General features: G+C 59.2%; 3 protein-coding genes across 4 annotated transcripts; 1 reads left to right on the forward strand and 2 right to left on the reverse strand.

The window, feature by feature from the left end:
- Positions 1-3,374: 3,374 nt before the first annotated feature.
- Positions 3,375-6,165, reverse strand: RPL28 (ribosomal protein L28). 2 transcript variants are annotated; one of them, XM_027097440.1, is made up of 5 exons: positions 6,127-6,165; positions 5,705-5,793; positions 5,486-5,609; positions 3,730-3,848; positions 3,375-3,516 (listed from the first exon to the last, which is right to left on the reverse strand). In XM_027097440.1, exons 2-5 carry the CDS (start codon positions 5,783-5,785, stop codon positions 3,427-3,429), a joined length of 414 nt encoding a protein of 137 aa, XP_026953241.1. In that variant the 5' UTR covers positions 5,786-5,793; positions 6,127-6,165; the 3' UTR covers positions 3,375-3,426. The 2 variants fall into 2 exon arrangements, with proteins under 2 accessions (XP_026953241.1, XP_026953244.1); XM_027097443.1 differs by lacking the exon at positions 6,127-6,165 and adding an exon at positions 5,959-5,977.
- Positions 6,166-7,558: 1,393 nt separating this feature from the next.
- Positions 7,559-10,731, forward strand: TMEM238 (transmembrane protein 238). Its single transcript, XM_027097439.1, has 2 exons — positions 7,559-8,179; positions 10,604-10,731. The coding sequence occupies exon 1, from the start codon at positions 7,636-7,638 to the stop codon at positions 8,170-8,172; it is 537 nt and encodes a 178-aa protein (XP_026953240.1). The 5' UTR covers positions 7,559-7,635; the 3' UTR covers positions 8,173-8,179; positions 10,604-10,731.
- Positions 10,732-11,339: 608 nt separating this feature from the next.
- On the reverse strand, positions 11,340-13,114 carry TMEM190 (transmembrane protein 190). The gene is made up of 4 exons (XM_027097438.1): positions 12,901-13,114; positions 12,107-12,232; positions 11,942-12,026; positions 11,340-11,851 (listed from the first exon to the last, which is right to left on the reverse strand). The coding sequence occupies exons 1-4, from the start codon at positions 13,082-13,084 to the stop codon at positions 11,653-11,655; spliced, it is 594 nt and encodes a 197-aa protein (XP_026953239.1). The 5' UTR covers positions 13,085-13,114; the 3' UTR covers positions 11,340-11,652.
- Positions 13,115-16,273: the final 3,159 nt, after the last annotated feature.

The following is a 16,273-nucleotide window of genomic DNA, read 5'->3' on the forward strand; positions in this document are numbered from 1 at the left end:
GACCTTGTGCGGGGTAGCTGCCAAGGGTGCGCCCTACACTCTCTGCAGACATTCCCCGGATTAGTACTGGAGACAACAGCAGCAAACTAAACCAAGATCTCTGCATCGCGGAGCCCTGAGGAATCAGACGCTTGAAACAACCTTATTGTTTCATCTGTAGGGAAACTGAGGTGCAGAGATAGTGACTCACGCAAGCGTAGGAACTGGCAGATGTGGAACTGGAGGGGGATGCTGTGGGTGGTGGGGGACGGGAAGGGTGCGGGCATCTCTGGGCACTTGCCTGTAATCTCACTGCCTCCTGGCCCCACTGTTCCTGTCGAGAAGCCAGCAGTTAGTCTTACTGCAGTTCCCTTGCACGTGAGGTGCTCTTCTCACGCTTTCCAGATTCAGCGTTTTTACTATGATGTGTCTGGGTATTTATGATTTTTTAAATCTTGTATTCTTTATTTGCTTTTCCAATTTCCACGCCAACATACATCACTTGCGAGAAAACAAAGTGTGCATAGATGGCCCCCCACACAAACCACACCTGCCGCCAAGCTCTCCTCCCCCAGGAGGGAGATGGGCAGCTGAGACCTGCTCCCTCCCAGCAGCCCTCTCCTGGTCCCCCTCACTGAAGTGCCACCCAGAGCCCTGGCGTGGCATCCCCAGCCCAGCCACCCTTGATGGCCTGGCCACCCGCAGGGCTAGAGGTCCAGAGACCGAGTGAGGCTGTGTTATGAGGAGGAAACTGAGGCCCCAGAGGGAGGTAGTTATCTTGGGGGTTCAGGTGACCAGCCGGACTCCACATGGGCTAAGGGCCTAGAGGAGCAGGGCTCTGGGGCAGACAAGGAGAGGGACACCATCTGACGGCCGGCCGCCACCTGGGTGAGCAGATGCTCAGCGCTGTGTGCATGTGGTGTGCTGGGGTGCCAGGCTAAGTACTGCCTCACAGGACACACCCGCTAGATGGACTTCAGTGCTGTGGAGAAAAATGAAGCCGGTGTGGGGGTGGGTTTTGATTTTTAAGAGTGGCCAAAAGAGGGACTTCCCTGGCAGTCTGAAGTTTAAGACTTGGTGCTTCCACTGCAGGGGGCGCGGGTTCGATCCCTGGTCAGGGAACTAAGAACCTGGATGGTGGCCAAAGGGGACAAGTGGTCAGGAGAGACCTCACTGCCCAGCAACATGTGAGAGTAAGAGGCCCTGGCTCCCTGTGGGGAAGCACCTTCCAGACAGAGGAACAGCTAGTGCAGATGCTCCCAGGCAGAACCGCGTTCTGTGGGGGACAGCAAGGGGCTGGGCATCTGAGTGAAGATGGGCCCGACTAGCCAAGGCTAGGGGGCTGCCTTGCACTCGGAGTGGGATGCGAACCGTGGGAGGGTTTTGAGCAGATGTTAAGTCGCCTAAGTTCCACCTGGAACTAAGGATACCACTCCACCTGGGTTGAGGACAGACCCCAGTGGGGTGAGGGTGGATGCTCCAGGGGAGGAAGAGGGTTTGGCAGGAAGCGATCACGTTCACAGCCACTGAGGAAGGCTGGAGTGGGCAGTAGGGTGGGAAGGGGGTCAGGAACTGTCCAGGTGTGTGGAGCTCCTGGGCCCCAGCACAGAGCTGTGAAGTGGGGGCAGGGTTGTCATCTCTGCACAGGGTCCTCAGGATGGCAGAGACCTGAATCCTTGGCCCATGGCATAATGGCTGGCACATAATAGGTGCACAGGAAACACACCAGGAGCAATGATGTGGGTGACCTTTACCCATCTGAGCCTCGGTTTCTACATCTGTAAGGCGGGGATGACACCTGCTTCATGGCACATCTGGGGTAGTCAGAGAAAACAGCCACTCCTCAAGTGTACATGTATGTACGTATGTGTGTACACACGCACGCCATAGGCCCATCTGAATAGTTAGAGACGCCATCCAGCTTGTCATAGGCTTAAAACGCTACACCAACAGCTAATTACCACACTTACCTGCATTCTTTAACCCAGGGGTCCTCAAACCCCGGGCCGTGGACCAATACTGGTCCGCAGCCTGTTAGAACTGGGCTGCACAGCAGATGACAGGCAGAAAGCAAAGCTTCATCTGCTGCTCCCCATGGCTCGCGTTACTGCCCGAACCATATTTCCCTCCCCCAGTCCCTGGAAAAATGGATTTCCACAAAACCAGTCCCTGGTGCCAAAGAGGTTTGGGACCACTGCTTTAGCCCACTTAATTCTGACAAGAGGCAGAGCTCCAGTTACTTGCCCAAGGCCACACAGCTAGCAGCTGAGCTGGCAGAAGGACCCAGGCAGGTGCCCAGTGGCAGTGCCTACAAGGACCACGTCTCAGTTGTAATAAACACAAGGAAGCAACTAGGAGAACCGACGTTAGACCCAGCGGTCAGAAAAGACCTCTGAGGAGACAGAGCTGTGCAGCCTGGGGTAGGGCTGGAGAGAGGCTGCGCTGGAGCAGTCAGGAGCAGCTGAGGGCAGTGGGGAGGGCAGTCACCTGCTGAGAACAGGAAGCAGGTGAGGGACGGTGCTGCAGGGACGCTGGGCTCACCCCCAGTGCAGCAGGAGGCAGAAACACTTGGCCAGGTGGGCTCCTCACCAATAAACGGCTGTTTAAGGACATGCCTGCTGGCAGGAAGCCTGAGGCTGCCACCTTCCTCCTGGGTGGCGGGTGCAGCTTATGTCCCCCTCTCCCAAGTGTGGACAGAGTCCCACAGGCTTCTGGACTCAGGAGCTGCACTGGTGCCCGTGAGTGCAGTTCTGGGCCCAGACCAAAGGCCAAGGCATGCTGAAGGCCCTGTCCACCCCCAAGTCCTAGGATGCTCACTTCACACCTGCAGAGCCCCCTGGAGAGGCCGAGCTGCCCCAGGACCCACAGTGGGAGGGGAGGGCCAGCCTGCCTCAGGCTGGAAGAGGCTGGGGTCCCAGACAGCAAAGACCCAGACTGTAAATGCTTCCTCCTTCAAAGGCCACACTGCCAACACTGCTGTGACACAGGCCACAGAACTATACAAAACAGAAGCTGCGCTGACCCTTGGTCTAGATGCCCACCCCTCAGGAACCTTAGACTAAATGTTAGAAAATCAAGAATTTCCACTTAGTGTCTCTCTTGAAGTTTTGTCACGCATCAGCAGAGTGTGAGATCATGCTGATTCTAGATTCTACTTAACCTGCAGTTCCTTTTTTTGCGGTACTGGACAATCACCTCTGAGCGTCGAATGTAAAAATTCACACCAACGCCAGCCCTCCGTGATGGGCAGAAACGATGGGCCAAGGACACACACAAAAGCTGGGGCTCAGCTCCCCCACCTGGACCTGGTCCCTCCAGACTCAAGACACTGGGACGACTGTGTGCTGCCGGCTGGTAGGGGAGCCCCTGGGGACATGGCCTGGAAGGCAAGGAGGTTGCGGCAAGTCAGCTGACAGCTTTATTGCATTAGGGAAGGGGACAGATTGCTCAGGAGCTCTTGGTGGGGCGGGTCCGCTTCCTCTTCACCATCACAGGCTTCTGGCTGCGCAGGATGGCGCTGGCTCTGCGGATGGCAGCCTGGGAGGCGAGGCGGCCTCAGGTCACCCACCCCACCAGCTGTGCCCCCCACCCCCACATGCCTCCCAGATGGGCAACGTTCCCTCTTCCCCAGAGCGCAGGTCCAGCTCCAGTCACCAGAGGGCCGTCCTTCACAGCACTGGCCAGGCTCCCTGGGTCCCCACTGTGTAGTTGCCTCCACCACCTGGCATCAGCTCTCCAGCCCCCACTCACCATACGCAAATCCGGGCGGTACTTGTTCTTTCGGATCATGTGCCGGATGCTGCTGAGGGTGGCCCGGGCATTCTTATTGATGGTGGTCCGCACATAAGAAGTGGCCGGCTTTCGCTGGCCTGGTGGGGTGGGGAGATGAGGAGCCCCAGGGGTCAGACGGTCTGGACCTTTGGTGCCCACCCCCGGGGTGAGGGCACAATCCCACCCAGAGAACCTGAGTGCCCTGACTATGTGAGCCTGGGAGGCAGCCCCATCTCCAGGCATCAACTTACAGGACAATGACGAGGACGACCACAGGCCAGGCCCTGCACCTGTATAGGCGTCTCCTCCCCAGCCTCCCCTCCTCCCCTGAGACACAACACTGTTCATCTCACTGGACAGAAGTGGAAGCAGATGCAAAAGGACCAAGACTCCCTTGCCCAAGGTCCCATGCACAGTTGTGTGACTCCAAGGAGAGCCTGGGCGAGGTGGGCACTTGGCACCATGCTGACCAGGTGGCGAGCGCTCCCCAGAAAGCAGCTCTGGCTCCTCTCCCTTCCGCACCCTCCTGGGCCCTAGCTACCCGCTCAGCAACAAGTGTCTAAAACGCCAAGCTGTGAGGCTGGGATGATGTGGAGCCACAGGAGGACCAGGGTAAGAAGAGTCCTGGGGAAAACACCTGCCCATCACCTGTGCACAGGTAGAGTTGGACTCCCCTGCCCAGGATAAAAAGGAAAACACCTCCTTTATTGTGCCAAAGAGCTGATGGGGTCCCGGCTAGGATCCTGTGCTCCTGGGTTTCCCCCCAGATGCCAAGGTCCCTGTACCATACTGGGGATTTGATGTTAGCCTTCTGACCCCAGAGGAGAGCCCATGTTACCTCCTCAGGTCAACCAGATTCCTGACAGCCGAGGAAAAGCCACCCAACAATCCAAGAAGGGAAAGCAAAGTTTTTGGGACCCAGCGCACCAGACAGGGTTCTCAAGAGTGTGGGAACCTGAGAAGCCCAAAAGCATAAACAACTGGTTGCTCCCGGGTCTGTGCTTCTGGGAAGGGAGGTTAACCGCCTTCCTCCTGAGAACAGAAGGCAGCAGATGTGGCTGCTGCTGTCAGTGAACAGGACACAGGGCTCAGAACCCAAAGAGAAACCGGTCCTAATCAGGGATCCGGGAAAAAGCTCATTCCTATCTGTTAAAACCCACTGCCCATCTACAAACAAAAGTGTTGCGGGTGTGGTACCATGACTCAGCTATTACCAAGACACACCCCTGCCTCCCCTTGACCTCCTCTAAGAGTCTAAAAGAGCCTGTCTGTGCCTGAGACACAGGGAAGTGGGATGCTGAGCGCCCCATTCTGAGTCCTTGAAGCCAGAATGGGAGCCAAACTACTGCTTCAGACCCAAGCTGTCACTTCCTATGCGGGAGCCAGAAGGCGGCTCCCCATCTGTTTACCTGAATTTTCCCACCGGTGGAGACAGACTTCCACCTGCTTCAAGGATTTATTCTGAAAACATCATCAAACCGTGCAACCCTGTAATTTAACCCTGACAAGCACCCAGCGGACTTCAGGTGCTTTTAATTTCTCCACTTTTTAGATGATAAGCTCACATACCTGGTGGGCTAGCTTGGAGAGGAACCAGCCCCCCAGGTAAACGTCCTGACCCCAGGAATCCTCCATTCAATAGCAGAATCACTCCCGCGGCCCGACAGTAAAAAACTACAGCCCCGTGCCCCGGATGGGGGTCTGTTGCCTGGGCCCAACCAGGTCAAATGCTCACCGGATCTCCGCTTCATGACCACCACGACCCCTTTGCCGTCCGCCGCCGGCTCCACGCCCACAGTCTTGCGGTGAATGAGCCCGTTGTAGCGAAAAGAGTTGCGGGCCTTCAGGTTATTGGGTTCCTGGGAAGAAGGACGCAACGCGGTCGTGAAGAGGAAGGGGGCACAACAATCGTAAAGGTCCCTCCCTCCGACCCAGCCGTCGGGGCCCCGCTTACGGTGCTGTACGTCTGCTTATTCCTCTTGATCAAGAAGCTGGAGCAGTTCCGCACGACCATCCACTGCAGATGCGCGGACATGGCGGCAGCTGCGGAGAAAGGGGCGCGGGAAAACGTCAGGGGCGCAGCAGGCCGACGCCGGACAACAGAGGAAGGCTGCATTTGGGGACCTGGCGAATGGGAGCACCGCGTGGGCCGAGGGCGCCTAGAAATTTGCCAGGCGGGGCTGGGCGGCCTAAGGTGGCGGCGCTAACCTGGCCGGCCGAGACTAACTGCGGGGGACGAGAGATGAGAATCCACAGCGACCTAAGGCGGCAGGGCCGGGGTGAAGCCAAGAGCGCGAGAGGCGCAGTGAGAGAGGCAGGCAGGGGCACAGACACCCGATGGCAGGCGCGAGAGGCGGTCACGCGGACGCAACTCACCTCCTCTCGTGGCGGCAGCCGGATACGGAAAGAGGCAGGCGGGGGGCGGGGCAACGCCTTTAATAGCAACACGCATTTCCGCTTCCTCTCAGGGTACGCGCGCGCCGTCGCCTGTCCCCGCCTCCTTCCGCCCGCCTCCGAGGCAGCTCGTTCGGCTATTTCCTCCAGTCAGTCTCAAACCGTTCGGGGACTTTCGGAACTCTTCGGCTGCGGACCCGAGGGCGTGTTCTCGACGCGGAGTTGGTACAGTTCCGAGGGCCCTTCGTGTGTTTTCGGAACTCCACGGCTGGATTTCCGAGTGTGTCCCTTTCCAGAAGTCCCAAGTCCCCTTCCTCAACGGCTTCTCTCCAATATTGCCACTCAGAGCTTGGCACAGGATGGGTGCTCAATAAACATTTGTTTTATGAATGAACTTGTTAGTGCGTGAACTATTTAAACCACACAGGGACTTCGGGTGCTTCCAGGTTCTTCGTAGACCCTCGGCTATTCCCGACGAAGGCAGCAGGCTCGGTCGGACATTTTCGGAACTCTCCTGCAACACTCTTCCGAAGGGCGGCCGGCTTTCCTCTTATTGGCCCATGCCCGCTTCGAATCTCTTCGGAAACACTCGGTCTCCATTCGGCCACGTTCGGAAACCTTCGGCTAACCCCGGGAGCTCCCTCTCAATTCGCCCTCCCCAGTGTCCTCTTAAGCTCCTGCACTATTTCGAGTCTAGAGAGAAGCCGGGCGGACCCTTCTCGCAGACTGCCACCCATTTCCTCTAAGGGCGAGGTGTGTTTGGAGGAAAAGAGATTTGCCTGGGAAAGGTCTTGGTTTCTTTAGGGCCTGCATACCTGTTCGCCCAGCTTATTTCCTGTGCCTCGCGGATTCCGGCCCTATTCTCCCCCTCCATTCCGCCCTATGTCACACCCGTTATACTTTAGGGAAGTTTATTTTCTGTTGTCAGGGTCATCTTTAAGGGGCAGGAGCCTCGCCTGATATACCTCTGAGTCCTCAGCCTCACCAGCACAGGGCCTGGAGAGACTCCAAGTGAACAGAAGGAATGACGGTGCTTTATGTCACCTCCATTAGGGCACCTTGAGTTGTGATTACGTCCAGAAACTCCTTGAGGGCAGGGGCCTTGTCTGGCCCATCTCTGTGCCCTTGGACTTCGCCGTAACGAGTCCTGACAGTCCAGAGGCCCCAGGAGAAATCTGAGCAAACAGGAATGTTGGGGTTTGCCCTGCTGCCTCTATTAGAGCCCCCCGGATTTTCACCATGCGCTGCTTCAGGCTCCTTACGATGCAGGGGCCCTGGGCCGCACTAATCTGTGCGCCCAGCTGCCCCCAGCCTCGGCTTCTGAGGGCCAGGGCGCCCTCGGGCCGGGCCCGTCCGCACCCAGCCCAGCTCAGGTGACCAAGCGGGTGCCGGGCACACCTGGCGCAGTCCCCTGACCCCGCCCCGGACCGGGCCGCACCCGGAACGCGGAACGCTCCCCGTCGGAGCCAGCCGCTGCGGTGGAGCAGGTCCATGGCGGCGGTGTCAGCGGTGTGCGCCTCGCAGGGGCCCCCGCCCGGCGCACCGTCCCCGCCGGCGGGCGCGCCTGTGCCCGCGTCCGGCCTGGGCCGCTGCCGGTTGGCGCTGCTGCTGGCCGTGGCGATGGACGTGGCGGGCATGGCGGCGCTGCTGACCGGCGTGTTCGCGCAGTTGCAGGTGCGCGGCCGCGACTTCGGCGACCTGCTCATCTACTCGGGCGCGTTGCTCGTCTTCCTAAGCCTGCTCGGCTGGATCCTCTGGTACACCGGCAACATCGAGATCTCGCGCCAGGAGCTTGAGCGCGACTACGGCCTGCGGCCCTCGGCGCTCGCCCGCCTCGCGCGAAAGCTCTCCCGCCGCTGGTCGGCGCCGGCTTCCTCCTCCGCCGGCCGGCGCGCCGCGCCCAGCTCCTGGGGAGCGCGCCCCGCCGCCCGCACGCCCCAGCCGCCCGCCACCGGCTCCCGCCGCGTGCGCCTGCAGCTCGCCGCGCTCGAGGCCGGGCCTGGGGCGGCGTGTGCGAGCAAAGAGTGAGCCCGAGGTGAGGGGCGGGGAGGCGGGGAGCGGGGCGGGGCAGAGGGGAGAGGTGGAGGGACCGAGGGACAGGGGGAAGATGGAGGGACAGCGGGAGAGATTGAAGGACAGTGGGAGAGATGAAGAGACAGACGGAGAGCTGGAGAGGTAGTGCGAGGGAGGGAGGGAGGGAGGGAAGGACAGAGGGGAGAGATGGAGAGACATCAAGGAGAGATGGAAATGGAGAGGGAAAGGTGCAGAGACAGAGACAATGGGGAGAGAGAGACAGGTAGAGGTCAAGATTGGAAGGCAGAGAAGCAAAGACTAGCAGAGACCCAGAGGATGAAGACCTAGAGACAGTTGGCATGGGTGCAGACTGAGGAGAGACAAATGAGACCCTGCCCTCAGACGTGCGTGAGGGCTGGAGAGTCACCTTTAGCTCCACCAACACTTGGAGATTATTCGTCCCTGTGCTCCAGTCCTCAGGTGCACCGAGTCCTACTTCCCATTTAATCCTCCAAGTGTAACAGAGTCTCTGAGGTCTGGAGCACAGGGAGGACACTGAGGCCCCAAAAGGTGCCACCTCTTGCCAAAGGGGAGGTACCTGTTGCACTCTCCAGAGTGCACTCCTCCGCCAGAGACCTGCTGTGGCTCCCTGTTGCCCTCTGGTCAAATGCAAGCCACTCGCTATGTGTGTGTTTGCCACATCTCAGCCCCACATCTCCTGCCTTCTCTGCAGTTAGAATGACCTCCCTCAGTCCACGATGGCCAGGCTGTCTCACACCAACTGGCCTCTGTCCATGCCTTCACCTACACTGGGGGTGCCCTTGTTGTCTGCACTCCACTCAGAAAACTTACCAGGTGTCTTCAGATCCAACTGAACTTCCAGGTGTCTTCAGATCCAACTGAACTTCAGTGCCTTTCTCTGGGTCTTCACATTGTCTGAGTGACCCTTGTTATTGCTTGTATCACTGTGTGTTGTATGTGTGTGTGCTGATACTTCTCTCCCACCCAACAGGGAGCCCCTGGAGGGTAAGGCCTGGGTCCCTGGTGTCTTTGTTCTTAGCATGCCCCAGCAAAGAGTGAACTCAGGAAGTCAGAGGTTGAGGATCCGGTGGGTGGGTGGATGGATGGATGGATGGATTGGGTTGATGAATGAGTGGATGGATTGATTGACGGATGGATGGGTGGATGGAGTTGTGGGTGGAGAGGTGGATGGGTGAGTGGATAGAGGGATAAATGGATGAATTGCTTGATGGATAAATAGGTGGTGGATGGGTGGCTGTAGTTGGATTGATGGATGGATAGATGAGGGTTAGATGGTTGGATAAATTGGTTGATGGATGGGTGGGTGGATGGATGGATATGGTGGGATTGATGCTGGTAGATGGGTGAATGTGGGGTTGTATGGATGTTTGGACAGATGGGTAAGTAGATAGATGAGAGGATAGATAGGTTGGTGGGTGGGTGGATGGATAAGTGAAACAATGGATGGATGAGTGACTGAATCAGTTTCTCAAATGGAGGTTACATAAAAGAATTAAATCCTAATGCCCTAAGACATTCTTTATAGGTGATGAATTAACTTTCCTTCTATGCATCCAGAAGGACAGTAATATACCCTTTTTTTGTGAGAATTTTGAAAATAGTCCAATCATATGCTATGTTCTGTGGTTCAGATGAGGAAACAGTTTATGCATAGATGAAGCATGAGCTAACACAAAATTTGGCATACAATGCAGAAATAACCACCTGTGGTTAAAATTACCCTTGGGAACACTTTACCTTGCCCAGAAGTCTAACACAGCTGGGTAGACCTCTGCTGCTAGAACCACTTGTCAGAAACTGGCCAAGCTGACCGGCCTGTAGGCCCCTCTTAGAAGGAAAACGGGCCTGTCCAAACACAGGACTCCATAATGGTAGGGTGAGGTGATTCCAGCCCATGAGGGACAGAGAACTGGATTTTAACAGAGGGTCCTGTAGGTCCTGGCTCTGGTCACTTTTCTCTGCCTCTGGGACCAAAATTAGTTGAGAAGATGTGCAGAGCCAAACCCATCCTATGTCATTTCTCCCCCCATTTCATCTTCTCTGTCTCTGCCTGTCTTTCTCTTTGTCCCTGTGTCTGTTTGTCTTTTTTTATCTTTGTGCCTCTATCCTTCCCTCGACATATTTGTCTCCCCCTCTCTCTTTTTTGTGTGTAAGTCTCTCCGTCTCTGCCTTTCCTTGCCTCTCATTCCCCACCTTGTACCATTGAGTTCTGGTGAGTTAAAGGCACAGTCGCTGCCGCAAGTCGGGGCACGGAGTAATGAAGGAGCCAATGAGCAAGTGCGTCAGTCAATTGTGAGGGACTGAAGCGGGAGGAAAGGGCTCCTTCTCCTGGGTGGTGGTCCTGGGATGCAGGGATACACGCAGGGGTCCTGAGCAGCCACTAACCCCATCCTCCCTCCTACAGACGAACGCATGGCCACACCTGTCAGGACACGATGGAGATGTGCAGCTGCCCCATCGCCATCTGGCTGCCAGGATGCCTACCTGTCCTCCATCTATCCTCCCCTGGATAAAGGGCTCTGCCTCACTGTGCTTCATATCTGTCTGGAGAGGGACGGCACTGGGGCAGGGGTGAGGGAGGGGCTGCCCAAGCCCTTGGGGACCTAGGAGCCTAGCTTCACGCTGTTGCCTCATGGAGGGGGACAGGAGTGGGGGGCAAGGATCTCAAGCCCAGACCCACCCCCTGAGTCCAGACCTCCCTCAGCCCAGGTTCCTCTGTTAGTTTGAGGTCCCCAGAGATGCAGACAGAGGGATGAAGACTTGCAAGATATTTGTTGGGGACATACTTATGGAGGGTAGGTTGGAGTAGCTCTGTTACCTGAGAAAGGAGGGGCGGAGGAAAGAGGACTGAGCACGATGAGTCTTCAACTGTAATGAAGTTCCAGGAAAATTTCCGTGCCACCACTAGGGAGTCTGAGAGCTATAGTCGTCCGGCGTTCGTGGGAAGCAAGGCAAATGCCTGCTGGCCCAAGGGCGGCAGGATCCCAAAGGCAGGCAGCAGAGGCTGTCAGGCAGCGGCAGAAGGACAGCTGAGGGGCACGGTGGTCCATGTCCCCCCAGCCCAGCTGCAGTCCCAGCCCAGGCCACCCACAACTCACCCCAAGCCCCTCAGTCCAGACCCCCCATAATCACAGCCCAGGACCTACACTCAACTCAGGACCCCCATCAGCTCAGGCCTCCCCCGATCAGCCCAAGTCCCTCTCAGCTCGGATCCTCCCCACTTACCCCTGGACCCCAGATGCCCGTCAGCTCACACCCTCCATGATCACAACCCAGGCACCCCCCAAAACACACACACACACACACACACTCTCTCTCCCTCTCTCTCTGCCTCTGGGTCTTATCCGTCCCCTGCTTCATGTTTCTCAGAAAAGAGACCATGCATCTCTGCTATATCTGTATTGAGGGATCCCTCCAGGGGTGCCCCTAATCTTCCTCCTCCCCTGCTTCCGTTTATTCGCCCCCTTCCGTGCCCTCCTCATCAGTGCCCCCTGAGATGTCCAGGGCCCCCTCTGTGGGCATGCTGCCAATGGATGCCATCTTCTTTTCTCTCGGTGTCCGGTCCTTGGGTAACAGAGAGACGGTCTGGGACAGGTTGCACTTGCCCTTCATGAACCACGGCAGCCGCAGCATATCCCGTCGCTTGGCCCACCTGGCAGGGAGGGGACACCCTCAGCTGTGCTGTCCACCTGGCCCCGCCCGCCAGGGCAGGGGAGCCCCCCCGAGCCCCGACCCCACTCACCAGAACAGGCAGATGCTGGAGATCAGGAAGAGGAGGCCTCCGCACATCCAGCCGAGTGCCCACATGTGCTTCCTCTGCATGTTTTCTGCACAAAGCAGGGAGCCATGAGACTGAGGGGTCCCTGCCACCAGCCCCCCCCAGGGGCCCCGGCTCCCCGGCACACACCATCCGGCCGCTGGTGGTAGCAGACCCCGTTGCGGTAGCAGCATCGTAGACGCAGACAGAGATTCGGGTTCTCAATTGCCACCTGGCCCCCACAGCTCTCCCGTTCCCAGACATCTCCCTCACAGCCTGGGGACCAACGTGAGAAGCAGCTTCCTCACAGAGCCTGACCCCAAACCAGGCTCTGGGGCTGCCGGCCTAGTGCTTACTTCGTGCTGGACCCTGGACTCCAGGCCCCCAGCCCCTCCCCCCTCAGACCCAGGGGTCCAGGCCCCCAACTCCTCCTTCCTCAGACCCAGGGATCCGGGTCCCCAGGCCCTCCTCCCTCAGACCCAGGGGTCTGGGCCCCCAGCCCCTCCCCCCTCAGACCCAGGGGTCCAGGCCCCCAGCTCTTCCTTCCTCAGACCCAGGGATCCGGGTGCCCAGGCCCTCCTCCCTCAGACCCAGGGATCCAGCCCCCAGACCCCTCCTCCCTCAGACCCAGGGGTCCGGGCCCCCAGCCCCTCCTTCCTCAGACCCAGGGGTCCAGGCCCCCAGCCCCTCCCCCCTCAAACCCAGGGGTCCAGGCCCCCAGCCCCTCCTCCCTCAGACCCCGGGGTCTGGGTCCCCAGCCCCTCCTCACTCAGACCCAGGGGTCCGGGTCCCCAGCCCCTCCTCCCTCAGACCCAGGAGCCAGGCCCCCAGGCCCTCCTCCCTCAGACCAGGGGTCCAGACCCCAGCCCCTCCTCCCTTTAGACCCAAGAGTCTAGTCTGGGCTCCTTATCCCCAGGGGACCCAGGGTTTCCTCCACTGCTCACTCCATGGATAGAAGAATCCCTGGATTCCATTCCCATCTGTGAAAGAAAAGAGCGGTGTTGGGAGGCTGTATGGAGGGTGAGGAGGGCCTCTGCTCAGCTCTCTGACCCTCTCATCAGCCCCCTCACCTACTGAGCCCTGCATTAGCAGGAAGAGGCCCAAAGCAGGGATCCCAGACCCCACCATGTCGCCTCCCCAGACTCCTGGGGCCTCTGTGGGGAGAGACCTTGAAGGCCATCACCCCAGCAACCGGCTCGCCCCACCCGCCTGCCCGGCTGGCCCCCAAAATTCTAAGTTCTATTTCTAGGGAGCCCCCTTAGCAATTGGGAAGAAAGAAGGGGGGGTCACACTGGCCTGGTCACACCTGGTTGCTAGGGAGTTGCTTCCTTAGCAACCAGGTGGAAGGGGCCTTGTGGGTGGGATGGGGCCCTGGCATTAGAAGAGCCTCCTTAGCAACCTGCGTAGAAAGCAGGTGGGAGTCTAAGACGTCTCCTCCCAGCCAACCAGGGGACCCAAGGAGTGGGCACCCCGAGACCTTCTTGCCAGGGAATCCCTCTGCTTAGTAAACATTCCTGAAAGGCAGCTCCAGGTGACCCAAAGGTTCCTGAGACCTGGTTGCCAGGGAGTCTTCACCCTAGCAACCAGGGGCAGGGGGCCTGAGGCCCAGAAGACCTCACTGAGCCCCATTGTTAGGGAGGCCCCCTAGCAACCAGGAGACCTAAGAGGGTGATGAGAAAATGGGGGTCAGGCCATAGGCCAGAGCTCTTGCTCCAGAGTCCCCTGGTCCCAAAGGCATCCAGGCCTCCTGATGGGGAGGGCCAGGATCCGAGAGGTCTGAGGCCCCAGGTGGTGGAGAGGGGACTCATGGGAAGGGAGCCCCTTCTAGCTCGGTCTGTTTCCCCCTCTGCAAACAGGGAAATGGGTCCGACTGGGATCCCCAAGCTTCTGGTTTGGTCCACCCCAGTGGTGGGGGAGGAGGTCACCTTGGGGGCTGGGGTGGGAACATGATCCCTCACTCTCCCCTGAACCTCCACTCAGCTTTCCAGCCAGTGAGGAGGGGACTCAGCTCTCCTGGGGCGGTGTGTCTTTGTGCCCAGATCCTGAGTCTGAGGGAAGAGGGGCTGGGGGTCTGGACACTTGGATCAGAGGGAAGAGAGCATTTGGGGTCAGGACTCCCAGGTCTGAGGGAGGAGGGGCTGGGCATCTGGACCCCGGGGTCTGAGGGAGGAGGGGGAAGGGGACTAGGTCTGAGGGCAGCTGTCCAGGAGTCCAGACCCCATTTCTCAAGAAGCCCTTTGAGGCTGCCTCCCGTCCTACCCATCTCCCGTAAACATCCTGGTGGGTGCTGAGTGGGCCCAGGGTTGCCTTCGTCAGAGATGACACAGGTCCGAGGGGCTCGGCAGGGGGCCGGGGGTGGGGGTCAGAGGGGTTGTGGGGCTGAGGCCGGGCAGCTGCTGACCGTTTCCTGTGTCAACATCATCTGGACCCACTTCCCAATTCCCGGGATTCCTCAGGGATCAAGGAGGGGGTGGGGGGGCGGGGCCGCAGGGCCCTGGACCGCGGCTTGGGGCTGGGGGGGCCGCCGTCACGGCCCTCACCACTAATGACAGGTTTGGGCCGCCTCTGCGGCCCGCCTGCCCCGTCACCCCCCAGGGGCCAGACAGGACCCCCCAGGGACAGACAGACGGACACACACAGACTCGGACCTGCTGACCTCACACCAGCCAGCTCCACCTCACCCAGGGGCCAGCACATGAGCAAGGACCCCCTGGGGTCCCCCGTCATATCCCAGTGGCATCTCCCCCCACGGCTGTCACCCCTCAGAGTCTCAGCTCCGTGTCACCCCCAGTCTTTGTCTCTGAACCCCTGAGCTTGTCTCTGCGTCTGTGTGGGTCACAATTTTTTTTTTTTTTTGCATCTCTGTCTCTCACTCTGGCCTCTGTGCTCCTGTCTCTTTCTGTTTGTCACAGTCATCTCCTGTCATTGTTTGTGAGTCTCCTACCTGCCTCTCCATCTCTTTACTTGTGTCTCTGTCTTTGTCTCTCCTTCTTGCTCTCCTTTCCACAGAAGTAGTCTGAGTGTCCCCAACCCTGGGGAAGACCCAGGAGTCCTGAGTAACCCCCACCCTCCTGTCCTGCACCCACCGGCCTCCTGCTGCCACAGTGAGGAAAGATGACCCCGCATCCCCGGGGTGAGAGGGCCGAAGCAGGCCGAGGGGACTGTCACTAGTCGGGGACTGATGACCCATGCCTAGACCCCTGACCTTCCCCAACAGAGCACTCCCCAAATTGCAGAATGGCCACAAGTTTTCTCTACCTTTCTTGAAACAAGGGTTTCGGACCTGGACACCTGCCACTTGGCTCTGAGGGAGGAGGGGGCTGAGAGCTGGACCCCTGGATCTGAGGAAGTAGGCGGCTGGGGGTCTGGACTCCTGAGTCTGAGGGAGGAGGGGCTGGGCTCTTGGACTCCTAGGTTAAAGCAATGGGGTTGGGGCCGGCAGCCCCAGTTCCCCCGGAGGTGGAAGGGGCTGCCATCACCAGATCCCTACTGTGGCTCTCAGGCTGGCCCCAGGCTCAGTCCCCCATCCCCTCAGGCCAGTCCATCTCCCAGACTGGTGGCCTGAGTCACCTTGGCTGGCCCCACCGGTCTTGGGGGGGGGCTACGTCAGTTCTCCCCTCACTGACGCAGCCTTGGGCCCCCCCACGCTGACTCAGCCGGAAACAGGCCCCCTGAGGGGCGGAGACCCAGTGGTCAGAGGCCTGGGTCCCAGCATGAGTAGGGGCTGGGGAGGGCCCCTGGGGGGCCCTGGCAGGGGTGGCCATGACAGAGAGGCAGAGGGAGCTCTTACCTGAGGCGATGAGGTCATGTCCCACCATGGGGGGGCTGTGACCTCACCTCCCTGGGGACCTGAGCAGTTGCCCCCCCAAGTGGTGGGGGATGGGAGGGGGAGGACTTCAGCCAGCATTCATCCTCAGAGCCCCCCTGCCAGCTCAGCAGTCTCAGGGGCGGGGAGGGGGAGGGGTGTCTGCGGGGAGACCTTTGGAAGTCCTTGTCACCTTCTGTCTTCTCACTACCCTCCACCCTTCTCTGCCACCCTTATCCTGGGGGTTGGGGTGCTCCTGGGGACTTGGGTTCCTGTCATGGTCCCTCACTCTTCTGCCGTGAATCCCCGGGGCCACCTCTGCTCCATGTGCCTGGTACTCCCTGTGTGCGTCTGTGTTGGCACCACCGTCCCCCGGAGTCTGTGTCTCCCACCCCTGCTCCCACCCCTCTCCGCATCTCCACCTCTCCACCTCTCCGCGTGGTGTCCTCCCTGCCATGTCCTGGTCTCCAGCTCCCCCCACCCATCCCAGCTGCTCTCTCCGTGTCTCACCA

This window comes from Aethalodelphis obliquidens, unplaced genomic scaffold (genome assembly GCF_003676395.1).
Source record: "Aethalodelphis obliquidens isolate GAN/ISIS:26980383/991018 unplaced genomic scaffold, ASM367639v1 scaffold113, whole genome shotgun sequence".
Classification (NCBI taxonomy): Eukaryota; Metazoa; Chordata; class Mammalia; order Artiodactyla; family Delphinidae; genus Aethalodelphis; species Aethalodelphis obliquidens.